This window comes from Neodiprion fabricii, chromosome 5 (genome assembly GCF_021155785.1).
Source record: "Neodiprion fabricii isolate iyNeoFabr1 chromosome 5, iyNeoFabr1.1, whole genome shotgun sequence".
NCBI classification, from domain to species: Eukaryota; Metazoa; Arthropoda; class Insecta; order Hymenoptera; family Diprionidae; genus Neodiprion; species Neodiprion fabricii.
This window is the reverse complement of record NC_060243.1, coordinates 15,690,284-15,709,719: the sequence shown is the minus strand read 5'-3', so window position 1 is coordinate 15,709,719 and position 19,436 is coordinate 15,690,284. Positions and strand designations below refer to the sequence as shown.

General features: G+C 36.5%; 3 protein-coding genes and 1 long non-coding RNA gene across 10 annotated transcripts in view; 2 read left to right on the top strand and 2 right to left on the bottom strand.

Moving 5' to 3' along the window:
- Positions 1 to 8,772, bottom strand: part of LOC124182974 (phospholipid scramblase 1) — a 74,682-nt gene extending 65,910 nt beyond the window's left edge. The window contains exon 1 of the mRNA XM_046570864.1: positions 8,553 to 8,772. The gene's annotated coding sequence lies outside the window, so the exon portion shown is untranslated. The remainder of the gene's footprint in view (positions 1 to 8,552) is intronic.
- LOC124182984 (ras-related protein Rap-2a) lies at positions 7,963 to 11,638 on the top strand. 5 transcript variants are annotated; one of them, XR_006870898.1, is made up of 3 exons: positions 7,963 to 8,175; positions 9,121 to 10,204; positions 10,429 to 11,638. XR_006870898.1 is itself a non-coding variant. In XM_046570879.1 (2 exons), exon 2 carries the CDS (start codon positions 9,603 to 9,605, stop codon positions 10,146 to 10,148), a length of 546 nt encoding a protein of 181 aa, XP_046426835.1. In that variant the 5' UTR covers positions 7,964 to 8,149; positions 9,121 to 9,602; the 3' UTR covers positions 10,149 to 11,638. The 5 variants fall into 5 exon arrangements, 3 of the variants coding, with proteins under 3 accessions (XP_046426835.1, XP_046426834.1, XP_046426837.1); XR_006870897.1 differs by having other exon boundaries at positions 10,397 to 11,638; XM_046570879.1 differs by having other exon boundaries at positions 7,964 to 8,149; positions 9,121 to 11,638.
- A 43-nt stretch (positions 11,639 to 11,681) lies between these two features.
- Positions 11,682 to 15,713, top strand: LOC124182993. Its single transcript, XR_006870903.1, has 2 exons — positions 11,682 to 15,411; positions 15,514 to 15,713. It is a non-coding gene; the product is annotated as an uncharacterized LOC124182993 (long non-coding RNA).
- LOC124182965 lies at positions 13,511 to 18,860 on the bottom strand. 3 transcript variants are annotated; one of them, XM_046570844.1, is made up of 2 exons: positions 18,783 to 18,860; positions 13,511 to 18,471 (listed from the first exon to the last, which is right to left on the bottom strand). In XM_046570844.1, the coding sequence occupies exon 2, from the start codon at positions 18,459 to 18,461 to the stop codon at positions 15,609 to 15,611; it is 2,853 nt and encodes a 950-aa protein (XP_046426800.1). In that variant the 5' UTR covers positions 18,462 to 18,471; positions 18,783 to 18,860; the 3' UTR covers positions 13,511 to 15,608. The 3 variants fall into 3 exon arrangements, with proteins under 3 accessions (XP_046426800.1, XP_046426799.1, XP_046426801.1); XM_046570843.1 differs by lacking the exon at positions 18,783 to 18,860 and adding an exon at positions 18,642 to 18,761; XM_046570845.1 differs by lacking the exon at positions 18,783 to 18,860 and having other exon boundaries at positions 17,943 to 18,073; positions 18,177 to 18,471.
- Between the last annotated feature and the right edge of the window lie 576 nt (positions 18,861 to 19,436).

The window sequence follows — 19,436 nt, the reverse complement described above, 5'->3', positions numbered from 1 at the left end:
CACGAAAACATTCGGGATTCTGCGCTTTCGGAACTTTTCGAATTTGCAACTTTGGCACCGCTCCGGCGATGTCTATGGAAGCATATTTGCAAATGGAAAGACTTTGGAAATTTATTGAGGCATCCATTCCAGATGAACTTGGTCCCAATAATCAAAATAATATCGAAGTGCGTTCCAGAATCATAGTGACCGTTAGCTCCGACGTTCGAACTCATTTCGACAAAACGGATACGGCGAAAGTCATTTAGGAAAAATAAAAGCTGTTTATGATGACAACGCGGTGTGTAATGCATGTACCCTATGGACCTATGTGTCACCTTCTTAAATCAGTGTAACTCTGCCGAAGAATACATAACAAAAAACCCAACGCTGCCAAACGTCTGAAGGCTCATGGTATTGCCATATCCGATCAGCTGGTTGGTATACTTGCTTATGGGCCTACCGGACGATTATTATCGTCCGATGAAAATGGCACTTCGAAACTCAGTTACAACGATGACAACCGAACTCGCCAAGAAAAGTTTCCTTGAAGAAGCAAAACAAAAAGAAGGCACGGAGTTACGTGACGGTCGCGGCTTATATTCGCGCGCATCACATCAAGATTTTCGGCGAGCAAACAATCATGCTCGTTTCAAGTCCGCCTTCAAACATGCTTCAAACCCAAATGTCATGGATATGTGGCAGACCTGGCCACTACTCGATAGACTGCAGATTTGTCGCTTCAAATGGGCATGTAAAAAAACTGCTTTTACAAACTTTCGCCCTGGCAAAGTAAGAAGTATTTCTATGGCAAATGTAAAGAAAGTCTTAGTTGAAGGTGAAGCTGAAGTAACTATAAAATGCAAAACACCCGGCGAATATTGGAAGGTACATCTCACAAATGTCTTATGTGTACCACAGATAGTGTATAACCTAGTCTCAATCAGCTGTGTGACGAACAATAATGCGTATGTCTCATTTAAAAAAAGCAGCTGCCTTGTTAAAAATGCTGAAAATCGAATTGTGATGTCAGCAAAACAAATATTTAATAGAATTTACAAAATTAACTTGTCATACAATTTTAGCCCAAATGCGACACCGTGTTAACCAGTTCTTTTATCTGCTACCACCAACGAGGCAAAGATGTTTGCCTGGCACCGAAGGCTAACACATTTGAATTACCAGTCTCTCTCTCAACTGGTAAACCATGCAGACGAAATCCAAATATCTGACAAAGAAAAACCATTCCATCAAGCTTGCACCTATGGTAAAAATGTCAAAAATTCTTTCCAACCATCAAGAAGAAAAGCTAATTCCGACCTGGAACTTCTACACACAGCCCTGTGTAAAATCAGACCTGCATAATAGAGGGTCACAATTATTTTATGGTCATGTGTGACGACTATTTAAGAATGATTTTTGCGTTTCCGTTGAAAAGAAAGTGTGAAGCTGCCGAATCTCTGGAAATATTAATAATTTTTGCTCAGAATCAGACCGGATAAACTGTGAAAGTACGAAGTGACAATGGGCGCGAAAACGTCAACATTGACCTTGTAAACTTCAGGAAAAGATTGGGCATAGATCATCAACTAAATGTTTCCGGTAACTCTTAATCAAATGGTTGAGCTGAACGGGTAAACAGAATTCGACTAGAAAAAGCTCGATGTATGCTGGCTGATTCAAACTTGAAGAACATTTTTTGGTCAGAAACCTTTGCGACTGCAGCTTATCTGGCTAATCAATCTCCAAGAGCTGCTCTTGCTACAAAACCACCTTACGAATTATGTTTTGAAAGAAAACCCAATATTTCTAACCTAAAAATCTGTGGATATAAAGCCTATTCACTCATTCCATCCAAGAATCATCAAAAATTCGACAAAAAATCATCGGCCTGCATATTTGTAGGTTATTGCAAGGATCCAAATACCTATAAGTTGTGGAACATCAGTAACAAAAAATTCATAAGAAGCAGAGATGTAATCTTCGATGAAGACTTGAAAAGGAAAGACTCAAAATCGACTGTCATGTTACCACTAGGCCAGAACGATGCTCAACCACTGGACCTGGAAGAAATAACAGACCCTGATGATAGCAATGCTTTTGAAGATCCTAGCTCGAAGCCTATCGATGAACCTATCCCAACCGAAACTTAAATTAGGGAAGAGCAAGAAACTAATTCCTCCGATGAGACGGACTCGCACGATTTCTCCTCAGACCAGCTAAAAACTACAGCCAAAGAAACAATCAATGAACCCAAACAGTCTATGGGATCGATTAGAAAACTGCAAAAAAATACCTCAAAAACTCAAGGACTACGAGTGCGATATGACGTCACTTCTATCAACTCTAACTGAACCAAGGACTTATTAAGAAGCAATATCCAGCGCTAATGTTCAAGACTGGAAGGAAGCCTAGGACTGCGAATACAATTCAATAATGTCTCATAACACATGGGAACTAATAGATCGTCCCACTGAAGCGAACGTTATTTGGACAAAATGGATTAATAAACTGAAACAATCAGATGACGGAGTCAAATTCAAGGCCAAACTGGTGGCTCAAGGTTTCAAGCAAGTTGAAGGCATAGATTATCAAGATATTTTTTCTCCAGTTGCTCGATATTCAACAATACGTATGCTCTTTGTGCATGCTGCTCAATATAACCTAAAAATAATATATTTGGATGTTGTAACAACCTCCCTTCATAGCGATGTCACTGAAGATATCTATTTAACTGAACCGGTTGGCTATATCGGTCCAGGCAATCAAAACAAGGTATGCAAACTAAAAAAGGCTATTTATGGCCTCAAACAGGCAAATAGGTCTTGGTACATTAAACTCGAATTAACTCTTACTTCTATAGGTCTATCTAAGTCAAGAAATGATCCATGGCTTTGTTGACGATATTGTTCTGTTCTACAAGCATGCCAAAGTCATTGATTGGTCTAAGTCAAAATTGAAACATATTTTGGAAATAAAAGATCTTGGTCCTGTAAAAAAATTGCTAAGTATTAATATTATCCGAGATGAACAAAAAGGAACTATTACGCTTCATCAACATCATGTTCAAAAAATGTTAGAAGATTACAACCTTGAAGTCTGCTCATGTGCTTCGAAACCTATTGATCCGGGATTAGATCTTAAATCTGATTTGACAGAAAAAACTCGAAAACAAATTGACAAGCTGAAAAAGATTCTATACCAAAATACCATTGGTTCGCTAATGTATTGACTGCAATCTACAAGGCCTGATATCGCCTACGCCATCAGCTTATTAAGCAAATTTAACACTTCCTACAATCAATCTCACTGGGAAGCAGTAAAATATCTTTTCCATTACCTAAAAGCAACGTCTCAACTTGATCTAACTTTTTCAAAAAATAGTTGCGCAAAAGCATTTGGCTATTGTGACGCTAATTATGCCTCAGATAAGACAGACTTTAAGTTGATAACAGAATGTCTTCCTGATGCAGGGAAGTGCAATAAGCTGGCGCTTAAAAAAACAATCAACTATAGCCAAATCCAGTACTGAAGCAGAACTTCAATCCCTATCGGATGCGGTAGATGAAACCTTATAGCTCAGAAAAATCATCAAGGAACTTACACTTGAAGACGAAGGGCCAACAATGATTATGTACGACAACAGAAGTACAATCGAATTTGCCAATAATGCAAAGTTTAGTCACAACCTAAAACACATCAACGTCTGATACCACTCAATCATAGAAAAAATCGATAAACGAGAAATTAAACTGAACCCAGTATCAGCCGATGAAATGATTGCTGACATGCTCACTAAACCCGTGGGCCCAAGAAAAATACAATAGTTTATAGAAAACACAAGATTATCGGATAAATTTCTCAATTAATAAATATGCATATAACCCTGTGAGGTCACGAAAATAACATTCATCATAAACTGGAGTGATCTAAATGCATTATACGATTGTAATTAATAATAATATCTGTACAAATAGGAATCCTCATAATATTAAGGCAGTCAGCTTCATAAATGGGCCAAATATGTTATTGAATAGTAGGTTTGATCGTAGATAATCATAGAAATTATTTTCACCAGGGATTGCCCATTCGCACCGTTGCTGTATAAGTATGCATGATGAGTAACATGTGTCTGTATGTCTTTATGATTTTGATTTCTTTATGAAGCACATTTTATATAAAAAAATGTAAAACACAAATGAACTATTGTATATTTAATGTAATCATTCGAACATGTTCACATTAAGGGAATGTGTTGCTGTATAAGTATGCGTGATGAGTAACATGTATCTGTATGGAAGAATATGCTTAACAACAAGTTAGGCCCGAGCTAAGTCTCATATTATTCACACGTACTGTACTTGTCCCCTGCTCCAAAATAAAATGTTATTCCTGGTATTACTACACGCGCATATGGCACCTGCTATTTCCTCAAACAGCTGTGAAGGAAACTTGGATTTGAAAAGCAAACGAATGTCATATAATAATATGAAAGAAGTAAAGAAGTAGTATAAATATCAAGGGCAATCAAGAGGTTCAGAGGCACACTCCTGGCTTCATGAAACCTAAGCTAGGTGCACAAACATGTTAAACTCAGCCCAATGACGTCACTGGTGGTGCATAAAGTCCATGCGTAAAATTAAGTTATCGGAAAGTGAGCATGCGCCAAAAAGCCTGTATGTGTGAAATTAAGAATTTCAGCTAAGCGTTTGCGCCAAAGTCATTTTACCGCACTGTGAATGTGTAGGAAAAAAATTATCCTGCATCGTAGAATGTGTATACATGCTATAAAAAATACAGTCGTATAGATATAAAAGATATGCAAAAAAAATAACATCAACCTTTTTTGGTTTCTAACGTGACCAATCAGGTTAAAGAGGTGTACTATATACCGCAAAACCCTTAGCAGCCCCAATGTTGTCAAACATGAGATTCATTGTGCGGCCGAAATCAAGGTTCCAGTATAATTATTCTTATATAAAAAATAATCGCAATAAGCCCCACATTATGTAAATGATATTGTTCGTAAATTTTGAAACTACGCAGGCTGTGGGGAAAGTGGTGATCATAAGACATAAGATCATCGATATTTATTGAGATATTGGTCTTTTAAGGTGAGGAAGTATGGAATTTTCATGAATTATTGAGTTAAATTGTCGAATTATTGATTTTTTATTTTGAATTGTAAACTTTTTTGCGTGAAAATGAATGACTGTTAAAAAAATATTTATGCCTGAGTACAATTTTCATCTTAAAAGAATAACAATTTATTTAATGGTGGTTTTAATAAATTATAAAGATGTAAGGAATAACAAAAGATTGAATCACAGTAAATACATTTTCTAAAAATACAAATAAAGCAGTTCAGGAAATTTTTTTCTTGGAGTAAGTTGATTTTGTACACAATAGATATTGCGAACGATGATGTTGTACTGTTTGAAAAATTTTCTGCCTTTCATCTTCATTATGAGTTAAAGCTTCATTAAATTTCTGAGTAAGAGCGACTCCTCGTTCAGCAATATCATTCACAACTTTTAACTTTTTAAATGTGCCAAGACATCTTTGGTAATCAGGATTTGTTTCCCATGTGTGTAGTTCTGTATTTAAAAATTCATAAAGAAAAAAAAAAATTTTTTAAAAACATCCCTTTTCAAATGTTTTTTCGAATTTCAGTCTCAAAATTTTCAGTTATTCAACTTTTTAATCATTTGCAACTTAGCAAATAAATAATTGATAATTTGTGTGACATTAGAAAATAGAAAATCAATAATTCGACAATTTAACTCAATAATTCATGAAAATTCCATACTTCCTCACCTTAAAAGCCCAATATCTCAATAAATATCGATGTTAGCAATTTGGTTTTCTGGAACTTTTTTGTAGGTAATTCAATTTCCTACAAATATGTTGTTTTTTTTTTGTAGCTTTTGTCATTTACGAGATAGGGGCAAAAAAACAAGAATTTCATGAAAAAATTGGGTTTGGGTGGCCTGTATGACTTCGCCGGTGTGAGTTACGACTTCACCACAATGAGCACTTTTGTAGAGCATTTCATTCTGAAGAAAACCTACTGATGTCCTAGACTATACCATAAAATGCCTCTGAACTGTAGATGTTTTAAAGAAAAAAATTAAAGTTTACGTGTATTTTAAGTGGGAAATCTTTACATGCCTTGGGCGAGCACTTAATATTAATATTAAGGGCTCAATCTTTCAAGGAATTTTTTGTTGTTGTATTTCCAACAAAATTTTACGATAGGACCGAAAAAAAATAGTCCAAAAAAAAGCACCCTAATATAATATGATAATAGTAACACGTAATTTCATGAAGTGAAATCTTCTAACTGTCGTGACATATAAATTTTAATCGAATTGCTATTTCTTAGATACGCAGTTATAGGTTTTGTGACAAGAATTAGAACCATCTGCTAACCTCTGGTTAAAACCTTCTTCATTAACTATTTCTTCAACCCATGTTAAAACTCAAAGACGAAACCTGTAGAGGAAGAAAATCACGTTGAAGGTTTTACTACATAGTAGAAATATGAGTAAAACAAAAAAAATGTATGTACATTAGACTGTATCAAATAAAATGGATTATTTTCTTTTAAAAATTCAAGTCAAAAATATTGTTTGAAACGGTAAAACAAAGATGCTGTCCAAGTTTCAGCTCTTAATGTTAATATTGAGAGGTGCCTCGTCGCGATTTTCTAATTCCCATTCAAATAACATGGAAAAAATTTGTTTTAATCTTTGGAATTTTATAACTTGTCAACGCATTAGTACATTGATAAGACTAAAAAGATAATTGTACTCTTTCGAAAGTTATTTAAGGTCAAAGGTCAACAAAGGACGTTAAATAACTGTTGGAAGAGTAGATTTATCACAAAATTACAAGATGCCTTTTTTGTAGAGTGTTCGATTCCCTACAAAAATATGTTCTAGTCTTATCAGTATGCTAATGCGTTGACGAGTTATAAAATTTCAAAGTTCAAAACAAATTTTCGCATGTTATTTAAATGCGAATTTAAAGAGAAAAAAAATAGAGGGGCAATAAACATGTGAACGACACTCGTTAGAATAAGCATTCATTTAAATTGTAATCCGAACAACGGCATGAACACTGTCATCACGTTTGCAATTTGACGTTCGGACAGCATCATTCAATACTTGGGCTTTTACACTGAATTGTAAATCATCAACCGATGATAAGTGAGAAATGGATACGCAATTGGAAACGCTTTGTTACCAACCGTAGGTGGAGCAAATTCTGATCGGAACAACGGTGCGGTAAAGCACTGAAAGGTCGACGCCCATCTGAAGCGAGCGGCCAGACTATGAAGATTTATTTTTAAGGTCGTTAATCTAATGTTAAAAAGGGTAGAGAGGTTCCCGCTAAATGTACGCATAGTATCTGCGTTGGAGCTTGTCGACTAGATTCCGAAAAACGCTTACACATATAGACCGTTAACGTATTATACTAATCGCCAGACGAGCCTGCCCTCAGCTCTCCGTGTTGAAATAACTTTCCAATACTTCGCGGCTGCATTTTTCCGAAAACAAGGCTTTGTCCTTCAGTCACGCGATTGCAGTCATTTTGCAATGGAACACGGCTCGATGATCTATGACTATCACCATAGATATCCTGGGAGTAGCTAGTCTGTTCGGCAGCCATACCACTCGAATTTTTTCCGTGCCTGTTTTGAAAATGAAAATGGGAAAGCTCAGCTGAGGCCAGTAAAAATGTTAGGGCCTCAATTCCTGCGACACTTTGTGAACTTCGTCTGATCCGTCATGATTATCGTGCATATGACTGTACCGCAATATTTCTTAGAGCTACTTTTATTATTCATCCAATACGTGGATGTTATAATGCGAATGATGCATCACTCCGATATGTGTACTTTCATGCGGTGACATCATCGTGCTGGATTGCCACCACTTTACGAATGAGCAGGAGCGTAATCACCCATCGCGCATTGGCGCGTCTATACTTCGTCTGATCGTGAAACAGACAGTCGAAATTACCGCATTGAAAGGAATTGAAACGGATTTCTTCAGTGATCTCGTGTCGTTCGTATTTGTTCCGGAACAGGTGAAAATCAATGTGAAATTCACCTGTACGCCTGATTGGCTGTCCAAAAGTTTTTGGCGAATCAGCAGCTTGTAAGGTGGTATTCACATTGATATATACCAGGTATCTATATTAAATTTTCGAGACGACTAAAAACATTTCGGTTTTCTGACTAGCCGTCGGTGCTCGTAGTTACGAATTGGCTCACTCAACGTCCTCGAATTCTCGTAAGAAAGTAGATATGGCGTTTGTAGTATTTGTAATTCTAAACGCAAGCCTGGCAAAATAATGTTCAGTATAATCGAAATGAATATATGATGTATAATGCACTTCGTGGGCGTGTATATTGTTTACGCGTATAGCTTAATTGCAATTCTTGACGGGTCGTGTCGAAATTATTCACTCGAACACGTATCAGCTTTCACATGCACGAATATCACCCGAAAGTGTTAACCTACACACGCAATAAAAAGCATGCACTTGACAGAGGCGTGACTCACGTGCGTCTCTCGAGTTTCGACCCTAGAGCTGCTCGAGGTTCGTTTCTGCTCTATTGTCTTTGAGGCCTTCGACCACTGACCGCCCGTCAACCGGCTCAAATAAACAGTTTCCACTGTACGTTATAACTACGTCAAGATAAGTTCCTCTTGCGTCCTGCTTCCTTCTACAATTCCAAGAATTTATTTTTAGTACACGGACTCACTCACTCACGCGCGCACGCATACGACTACACACACGCTCGAGAGAGAACCCTTTGAGAGAACCGAGAACGCCTCCTCCGCGATTTCCGGTCGATGAGCGGCGGCTTTGGATGCGATTTCGATTAAAAATCGACTTCAAACTGTTGTTTGGATACCGCGTTACGTCACTCCAGCGACGTTTTTACCGTTGGCTTCAAATTTCAAGTTCCAAACGGAGTGTCGGATACGTGAAGCTGGCGCAGATACAATAGGGTATTAGCTCGATCGAATCTGTGACAAAATAATCGACTAAGTAGAAGTCGAAATACACACACACACACACGGATGCGTGCGCATACCCTATTCATATACATATGTTTTTCCGCAGAACGAACAGATGGCGTCACCGTTCCGAATCTCCTGTTCCCTGGGCACCCGTGTTGAGAGAGAAAATGGCGGCGCGCAGAGCCGAAGCAGTAGCAGCAGCGAGAGTGACGAGTAGCGATATCGGTAGGGAATAGAAGTGAAGTTTAGTGAAGTGAAGTGAGCGACGGATCAGGGCCGCGGCCGATCGGGCGGACACTCGGACAGACGGACAGGCAGACAGGCGAGGAAGTGAGTGCGCGTATTATTATGTCTCCCGTGTCCGAGTCCTCGGAACGGTTCCCTTTGTGTGAATCAGTGTAAAACAAGGCGCGAGACCCCGAAGAGAGGCTCGATGCACGAGACACGTACAAAATCGTGTGCGGGTTTAAGCAGCGTCGAAGCAGCGAGGACTTGCTAGCCCTTGTCGGAGGGTGTTAACCGGGGCACGGGTGCGGTGTTAAGCGGAGCGAAGAAGGCCGCAAGCAGCAGTGTTTTGTTTCAAATATGCGGGAATTCAAGGTAGTCGTCCTCGGCTCGGGCGGGGTGGGAAAAAGCGCGTTGACGGTGCAATTCGTCTCGGGCCTCTTCATGGAGAAGTACGACCCGACTATCGAGGACTTTTACAGAAAGGAGATCGAGGTTGACAACTCACCCTGTGTCCTCGAGATCCTTGACACCGCTGGCACCGAGCAGTTCGCCAGCATGCGCGACCTCTACATAAAGAACGGCCAGGGTTTCGTCGTCGTCTACAGCCTAACCAACCACCAGACCTTCCAGGACATCAAAGCGATGAAGGAGCTCATCACTCGCGTCAAGGGCACAGAACGAGTGCCGGTCCTCCTGGTCGCCAACAAACTCGACCTTGAACATCAGCGCGAAGTCCCAACGACTGAGGGCAACGGCTTGGCCCAGTTGTGGGAATGTCCCTTTGTCGAGGCCTCCGCCAAGAATCGGACCAATGTCAACGAGATGTTCGCAGAGATCGTCCGGCAGATGAACTTCAGCCCTGAGAAGGAGCAGAAGAGATACTGTTGCTGTGCGATCCTCTAATACTTAATCAAAACCTTGGCCAAGCAGACTGAACGACGATAGGTAGATAGTTTTAGGTAATACACACACATATATATGTTTAAGGTATAACTACCGAGACTCGGCCGAGTAGTTTCGAGCTGTGAATTAATATGATGAAAATTAATATGGATCAAGTGATGATGTTGTCTATTAACAATTTATAACAGTAATAATAATAATAATAATAATAATAATTACAATAATTATTCCCATTTATATAAACTCAGTGACGCCGATGGTTGCATATTTCTATCCGCAGTTGCAAGAAGAAGAGATCGAAGTCGACAATGAAGGAAGGCATTTCATATAGTGAAACTAATTGTAAACAGATATTTTAATACACCTATGATAATAGTATTATTATATGGGCATGTGAACAGAGCACGGCAAACTGTTACCGAATGCGTATTTTCGATAAGAAAATATAGAGATTGTGTCTAGAATTTTATTCAACGGGCAAATCGATAAAATTTGAAATATGTGATCAAGTGATGCAAAGGTGCTAAGTTTTGTGGGTCTAATGGGGAAATTTTTCAAAACAGATAAAACCTAATTGGAGAAGAAATACCAAACCAAAAACGGTATTGAACCCATTCTTCAATTGATAATACGTATTTTGTAGTGGTTTTCAACTATGTGCAGCAGCAGCAATAGCAATAGCAACAGCAGCAGCCTTTCAACCAGTCGATAACTAACGTTAAAGAAAATACAGTGCATCAATTTTTTTGGTAATTTTAAACATGGATTACAAAACTATGTTTCTAATTGTAACTCGTTTTCAATATTTGTGTTTAGAAGACTTACCTATGTGGAGAATTCCATCTGTGCAAATTCTGATATTAAAAAATTTTTTTACCTATGTCTTTTGGCCGGTGAGTTGCAGATACGTGTTCGTGTTCCACGAACCCATATTTTCAATACCGAACCTATTTTTCTACCATGTTGAAAGTAACTTGAAAATTTTTGCTAAACTAGACTGTCAAGTATCGCAATGAAACATTGTTTCACCAAAGTAATTTCATCATCTTGCAATTGACAAAGTAAGTACGTATCTGCTACCAACACACTCTGTCGTTTTATATGTATATGTAATATTCTTGTAATATATAGCAGAAATATAGGGAGGCAAACGAAAGACGAATAAACCCGTTGTAGTTGTAACAGCTTCGATGCTACATTTTGCCATATTAATCATGCCGTCAAGAATGAGGCCAATAATATGCGACAAGGACATATTTATTAGAAAAAGGGTAGACGAAAATCTTGACTGCCCAATGTTTATCATTACGTACCAACAGAACCCTGAGATCCAGTAGACATTGCACGCTTTCTGCTCAATTAAAAGAAGTAACATATGTAAAGGAAACAAAGTTCGACACCGCTCTGTATTCGTACATGTTGCAAATTAGGTGCTGAATTACCTGGGGAAAGGTTGGGGGGGGGGGGGGGGGGGGCGAAAACCAAGAGAGAAATGAGAAAATAGCATTGCTGCATCAAGTAAATGATAAAAAAAAAAATTATAAATATACTAAGTAATGATAACAATAATAGTAGTAATTATATTAATAGTGATAATAATAACAAGATCAATAATTATTATAATGATAATATAGGTACACGAACAACAATATGGTACATAATAATATGTGGAATGTCGTTGCTTTACATATGCGAATGCAGGTCTCTTTTTTTTAAATACCATTTGTTACGAGTTTGTCGAGGAAAACAATTTTAAAAAAAAATGTAAAAATGAAAATATTGCTCCCGTATAGTTATTAGTAATAGGGTTGTGTGTAATTTTCTTGTGTGACCAAACTCATCTTGTACAATGGTTTAATATCGCTTGGATACTATAGCAAGTCATTATATTAGCTCAACATAATATTTAATAATTCATTAAATTCAATTAACAAAGTCGCCATTGTTACACCCTACCCTTATTATAAATTCTAAATTGTATTTTCTTTCTTTTTCATAATGCTCGCCAATGATATTTTAGACTATCCTTTCTTCCTTTCACATTTCATAGTTATCCTCTTTAGGTGTCGTGTATATTTTCCTAGAATATACCACCTTCCAACGACATTTTCACCTAATCAATTCCTGGCTGTCAATGAATCTAGATTCATCGTTTCATTCCTGAACACTTTTACTTTATTTTACTTCCGACTTTTTTTTTGATTAAGAGTTCTTTGATTTCGATTTACCTTATGAACACTTCTTGTTTGATCAAGTTTTAAATCTCTGAGTAACCGACATTGCTGTAATCTTGTAGCAACACCATAGAATTCTATCTTTCCTTTTTGTTTTTTTCTCACTAGCAAAAGTTTCTCATCTTCTTTGAAAGAACCAGTGCAAAGGCCTGTTCACTGATTATTGAAAAACTCCATCACTTAATAGTTATGGCTTTATTGAAGAAAAAGTTAGCTCGTTGATGTTTGTTCATTTGTTAGTTTTATTTTTAATTTTTTTAATTTCTCTTCCGCCAAATTTATAAATTAAATATGGCTCACTTCACTGATTCAAAACAGAAGTCATACAGATAGATCTCCAAGTAATCAATACTCAAAATACCTATTTATATATTTGTACATGAAACTGTTTAGTGCTAAGTAGCTTTACCCAAGGCGAAAGAAATTGCATAATATTTTTCTAAACATACTTACTGTGGTCACAAATCAAGAAATCGTTTTAGGAAAATTATTTAATCGTACTTGGGGAGCTATCGACGTTGTTCTATGTCTAAAGTGTTCTAAATCAAATTAAAAAACAACGCGCGTGCGTCAGCCAGCATATCACCTGGGAAGGACCAGAATTTCTTTTGTGATCCCATTTTTTCTTAATCATAAATTCATACGTATATCAACAAATATATGATGAATGATTGAAAATGACAACAAAACGTTCGTAATTATTACACAATTTGGTACGTGAAAGCAAGTTTGTTGTTGTGCAACTAATCGTAAATAACACTGATGAATTAGTAAATTAGCTAATTAAACGAAAGAAGAAGAGATTTGAAAACAAATGGAGAAAAAGAAACAACACCACAATTTAGATATATATCGGCCTTTCAGTACTACCTGCGTATAATATTGAGTACGAAATATGTTATATTTTTTACAATGTGAAGAATCTGTAAATATTATAGTGTCAAATTATATACATATATACGTATTACACAAATACGTATATATCTATATATATATTATATAATAAAAATAGTTATCTCGGATGTGGGAAGAAGAACAGTGAATAATACGCGGTGTAAAATTGTGCACAACTTTTTTACTCAAGTTGTTGATTTCAATGCATCTCACTTCACATTTCATCTTTTTTTAATGCACCAACTTCTTTCTGATTATTAACTGTGATTAAGCCTTTGGAAATTGTTTCACAGTTGCGCAAGAGGAGTAATCTTACTTCAACTGCTAATATTCCTAATGTATTGGAAAAAATTTCAATCCTTTTTAGCATTTCATAATTTATAAGGTATTTCGCATTTCGGTTGCATTGTCTGCTTTGTCAATTAATTATTTCCACGTCTTCCTACTCGTTATTTAATTCTAGACCAATGATATAATTTTGAATATTATGCTGCTTTCTGATTGTACATAATAATATATTTGAGCGCTGGTTTATTCTGATTAAAATTATGTTTGAGTTAAGTGCAGCATTAAGGATTGATTTCAAACAAAATTTTGCCCAAAATGGACGAACATCTATTTGGAACACTGTGTAATTTGCTAATTATAGTTTACGGTTCAGTGCACAATTTTCTACCGTGCATACATTTTTTCACATTTTTTATCATTAACCATTGTAATGGCATTTTGGCAATATCGCACAAATATAATATAGAATGAAACAAACCAAGTTTTACAGTAGTTGTACATTTTTTTTTCAATTTTCAGTAATACCTTACACCACTTTTATCTGTTTGTAAAAATTTCGTCAATCTGTCATTTTTTCATACCAGTAATTTCGTGTTACATAAATTTCAATGATGAAATAGCTAGACAATCCTTTCTTAATTGTACATGGATCCACATACATCTAGTTCACTAAATGAGGAAGAAAAAATGAATTTTCAATGTTGAAACTCAGCTCTGATCAATGTATTTATTTAAAATAGGTTTATTTTTAGGAACACATATTCGATTTCACTATCATTGGCAATGTGGCTTATTTCAGAATAACAAACTATGCCACAGCTGTGCAATGCACGTATTCCTACGCACACTATGGGAAATGCAATAATACTTTCGTTACAATGGGTCGTTTTTATTTAGATACGTGTATATATTTATTTGGTTGTCGCAGAGTTCGACTAACTTTTGGTTACATTCTACATCCTGAGCTACGTTATTTTTTAAATGGTTTACATTCATCAAGCAAACAGCAACATTCAGATTCTTTTTCTTGTTCAAACATTTGCACGCAGAATAATTATTTATTTTTGTAAATTATTTTTTTCCTATCTTCTATGTTCTTGAACACAATTCACATGTTAGAAAAATTCTTCACTTACAGTATCAAATCTCGTATCCTCTGAATTCATACAACCGGAAATTTCATACAAAATTCAAACAACAGGTGATTCACATTTCTTGTAACCGCCCGAATTTCTTATTACTGCACGCAGTGTATAAATGTCAATACTTTACAAATAATACAGGTAAAAAAATTATACATCATATGGTCAAGTTATGGTTTTATTTTTACCGATCTGTCAAATCTGACTAGAAATTTGACGGATAGCAAAAAAAAATACCATATTTAACATAGAACAGAATTTTCCTGGCAGCATTAATTATTTCATCATTATTTACCACCTGTACTTGTTCCATGAATGTTTTATATGAAACAATTAATGGTCTACACAAGCTCTGCTACAAATACTACTGGCTGTCTGTATGAATTGAAAATCTTTTGTTCGTTTGACGTATGTTACATATAAGTACATTCAAGGTCAAGAAGTGAGCTAAATTTAGCAACGATCGAACTTTGGACCATATTCACTTTTAAAATTATCTGCATTTCATTGGCCCTTCCCATCAGACTACAGCTGTAATGGGGCAATTATCCTACCTCGAAGTATGCATAAGACGAAGCATTCCTCTGATGTTAGTTTTCAACCAATAGCTCAGAGTGTCAGGCAAAGGAAAGCGAGATAATGGGGTGAGATAAAAAGGAAAGCTGATAGTGGTTTCCCATGCAATGACGAGATGAGTTACCGACGGTAAGTATATAGTTTTTCTTTTTCCTGTATGAAATCTAACAATTTTTACAACCTTCAGGCACTTTAGCATAGCTTTTTTTTTTCTCTCTTTCCCAATCACAGAGACAACAATACTGAACTGTATGTGAAAATGGATGTGATGACAAATGCGGGAGTTGACGGTATTTTAGTTCATTCATCAGGAGGCAACATTTCTACTAACAACATGCCTGTGTGACATCGAGTATAATTTTTTTTTCAACCTTTGATATAAACAAACTTTGGTCAGCTTTGGGCAAGTTTGTACAAATCGAAATAAGCTTCCAATTGACGTAAAATCGTAAAGTAGATAATGATGTAGCATTAGTGTTCGATATATAGTGCTCATAACTGCACAGACATTCATCTCCAAATTCGCAAATAGCTTTAATCAGTTTCCTAATCATTCCATATGAATACAGTTGACTATGGGCAAATACATTCATTTTCGTTTTAAGCGATTCAGATAAATGTGATGGAAGAGTTAGATTCAAAACGCTTATAGCAGTGACTAGGCTCTTCTGCACTGATTTGTAATCATTCATTTGATCAATACTAATAAACCATAAGGTAAGTTTTCCCAAGCTTTTGATGAGCGATGTTATCTTCTGACCTACACATTTCCAAGCTTCTAATAGATCATGTGAGATCAAGTAATGACTGCACGCATTTGTTGTAGATAGAGAAAGATTAGCATAAGCATCTAGTTCATTCTTCCATCCAAAGTCATTCCAATTCATTATTATCGCATCTTTTGCAAACCTTAGGTACTCAAATTCTGTACACTCCAATATTACATGTTGCAAAAAATCTCGACATTGAATACCATATGTAATAAAGACCTCATCCATGATTGTGTTGCAACTCTCGATAGTTTTTAACCTGTTCATGATACAATAATATCGCCTTTTATATTCCTGCAGTACCTGAGCTGAGATTATGTTATTTTGTATCCAGTTCCATTGCGAAATGAAGTAAATTGTGTCAACAGGTTGTAATACAGCTTCCAAATTCTGTATGGAAGAATCCCTGCAATCGACACCAAGAGAATTCAGTGGGCCTTTAGTGAAGAGCCTAATTGTCCTTATTAGGCAGTTTAGTGCTTCTTCTTTGCCGCTTATTGGGAGACTAGTATTTCTACGCAACGAACCTATCTGTACAGCTAAAACATAAAGCAATTCTTCATTCCTCAGTTTTGGAGTCAGTTGATCCTTCACATTTCGTATGCTAGCGAGCATTGAATTCATGTTTGGAAAAATGATTTCTCTTTTCAAACATGGGATAAATATGTCGTTCAGAAGATCATCAGCCAAAATGATACTTCTTTCTGTTAAGATCTGTACAAATTCTATGAATTTCTTACAATTCCAAGCTGTATTTTCACTGCAAATTGACACTAGGGCATTCGATAACATCAAGCAATGATTAGCATCGCGAATTTTCATTATTGATGATAACTTACAGAGATCTTCTGGCAATACAACGCAATTCCTGTATTGAGGGTAACCAATAGCAGCTTTTATCAAAACCTTTAAAACTTTTCTAGGATTCTGAAGAATAAAAAATAAGATAATCCGCAGTGAGTTATTGTTTGAACACAATGCCCCACCATTGTTAACATAATTTTGTAAGTCAGACGCAAAGTTTACTGACTCTAGTACTATACACGCGTCATGAACCAGAATAAATTCCACAACAATTTCTACCATGTCTACCATCTTCTGACTGAGCAATATTTTCATTGCTACTGTATATATTTGAGTACAGAGTTCCTTGTCCGCAGGAGTCACATCGAAAAATTCTACAGTATTATTGAGTATGCCTAAACATTCATTTTTATCAATTAATGCACTATTTTTATCCAGGCATGAAATTGCTACAGTATCCCATTCTGTAAATCTCTTGATTAAGTTTCTCAAGCATTCTCTATTGCCTTGCTCCACCTTCCTAACAAGCTCCTGCAGGCTCATTGATGACGGCGTGTCCGGCTGGCTAGACAATTGCTGCAGGCAATCTATAACATTGCTATGTTTCTCCGCCTCATCGCTAGTCTGAAAATATTCTATAAAATAGTAACAAGCTAGACCGACTGCACGCTGCATTGTTATTGATCTATTGTCCTCGTAGTCAATGTCTGCCCATCCTAGGTAAACGTGCATGTCAATTTTTTTAACATGTTCAAGTAGCACATGAATAAATTCTTGAGTAAGATCATCTATAGCCAATGCTACAACATCCGGATCAAGTCTGACTGTAAAACGTCGCCCGAACATCACTCCATATAACTTTTCTGAATCCTGTTTCATTTGTGAAGAGACATTCTCCATTGTTCTGCATGTAAGGCATTCCTTTAGTGCATCCAGGAGGCGGATTAGCACCCAGCCGCACCATTTATATTTTACAGGCTGTGTCGATTCTTTACTTTTTTTCTTCTGGATTCCAAGAAGCAGTGAAAGAAGCTCTTGAACACTTCCAACAAATGTTTTCAAGCTTGTCTCTGGCTCGAGTACTTGAGTATGTCGATGGCTCACTAAGAGAAGCTTTTTGTAGCAATTGACAATCACTTTCAAGATGAAGTCGAATGCTCGCTGTAAATCTATTTCCACGCATCTGTGCAATATGTTAAGTATTTCGGTGCACAAATCTATTGGAATGTGAGCAAAGGAGTAGCATAATATTTCATTGTAGTTAAGGGCCCACAGTATTTCAATGAACAAATAAGGAGACAATGGGGGGCACATATTTACCAAATGTCCATTGACTTCGTCATCGCAAAAATGTTCTTGGACTTTGAATTTGGTGTTGAGTAGTAGAAATTTGAAGTACTGGACGGATCTCTCATCAATTATGATAGTCGAATCTGTATCATGTTTTTTCCTAGCGCAGTCTAGTATGGCTTTTATTGAAGTACAAATATCTGTTATCTGCGCCACATTTGTTGCTGTCGTTCGAGAAGTGAGAAACCTCAGTGTCTCACATTCTCTATCCTTCTTTATCAGATAGGCTTGTATTTTTGTGTAGACTTCTTCCATAGCGAATTACCTGAAACATCTTCAAATTATTGTGTGCTCAATTAATGAGCTTTCACTTTAATATACTGTATCAGCATAGCTTATGAAATCGTTGCAATTTAATATAAGAAAACGAGCTTAATTTCAGAAAAAAATTTAGAAGTTATCAATGAATCTACGGTCTACTCTGCAATTCCAAACCTTCAAGCGGTTAACCGGCTGATTGTAAGTTGTGAGCGATCTGTGGAGTATGGCGGGTAGAGGTAAGGAGAGCGGTCTTATGTGGGGGACAAGTTGAAAAAGTGTTCAGCGTAAGCTGCGAATAACAGTTCAAGAACCCACCAGAATAGCGCTACCGCTGCGAAAGGGTGTGATGTGAATATAGCAGTTGTCGTCGGAGTGAAGTGTGCTGAGTTGAACAATTCAATATTTCTAGTGGCTAGTGTACTTAATGAAATCGCGGTATACAGAATCTCAACTATTTACGCAGTCCAAAATAAATTAGTAAATATAACCTATCAAACTGCCGTGAGTTTACGTGGAGTGATTTAATTTTTGTGAACTTTTGATAATACTTTTTAGTGACTTTATAATGTATACTGTTATAAAACTTTTAAAATTCATTGCACGATAATGAGAAAAATTTGTATAGTAAAAAGTTGTCCAAGTGGGCGAAAAATGAAAAATAACAAAAATGATGCGCCTCAGTCTTTGTCTTTTTTCAACCAACGTTATGTATAACAATTTTTTAAGAAAGATTTGTTTATAATTTCGTCACCTTAATTTGACGCCTTTCGACGGACACTTTTTCGTACACAGAGGCGGTTCTCCTTACTGCTCCTTACCTCTACTCGCCATACTATGGAGCCATGAAGGTGTAACATCCGACCGGAACGTCCGTATGTTTTATCGACTATTATTACTGCATGTTACTTTTATCAACTATCCAAACTCGAAGTACGAGAACCTTAGAACCATAGGGAATTAAAACAACTG

Coding starts and splice junctions, on each gene's coding strand:
- LOC124182984 (XM_046570879.1), top strand. CDS start 9,603: ATGCGGGAATTCAAGGTAGTCGTCCTCGGCTCGGGCGGGGTGGGAAAA.
- LOC124182965 (XM_046570844.1), bottom strand. CDS start 18,461: ATGGAAGAAGTCTACACAAAAATACAAGCCTATCTGATAAAGAAGGAT.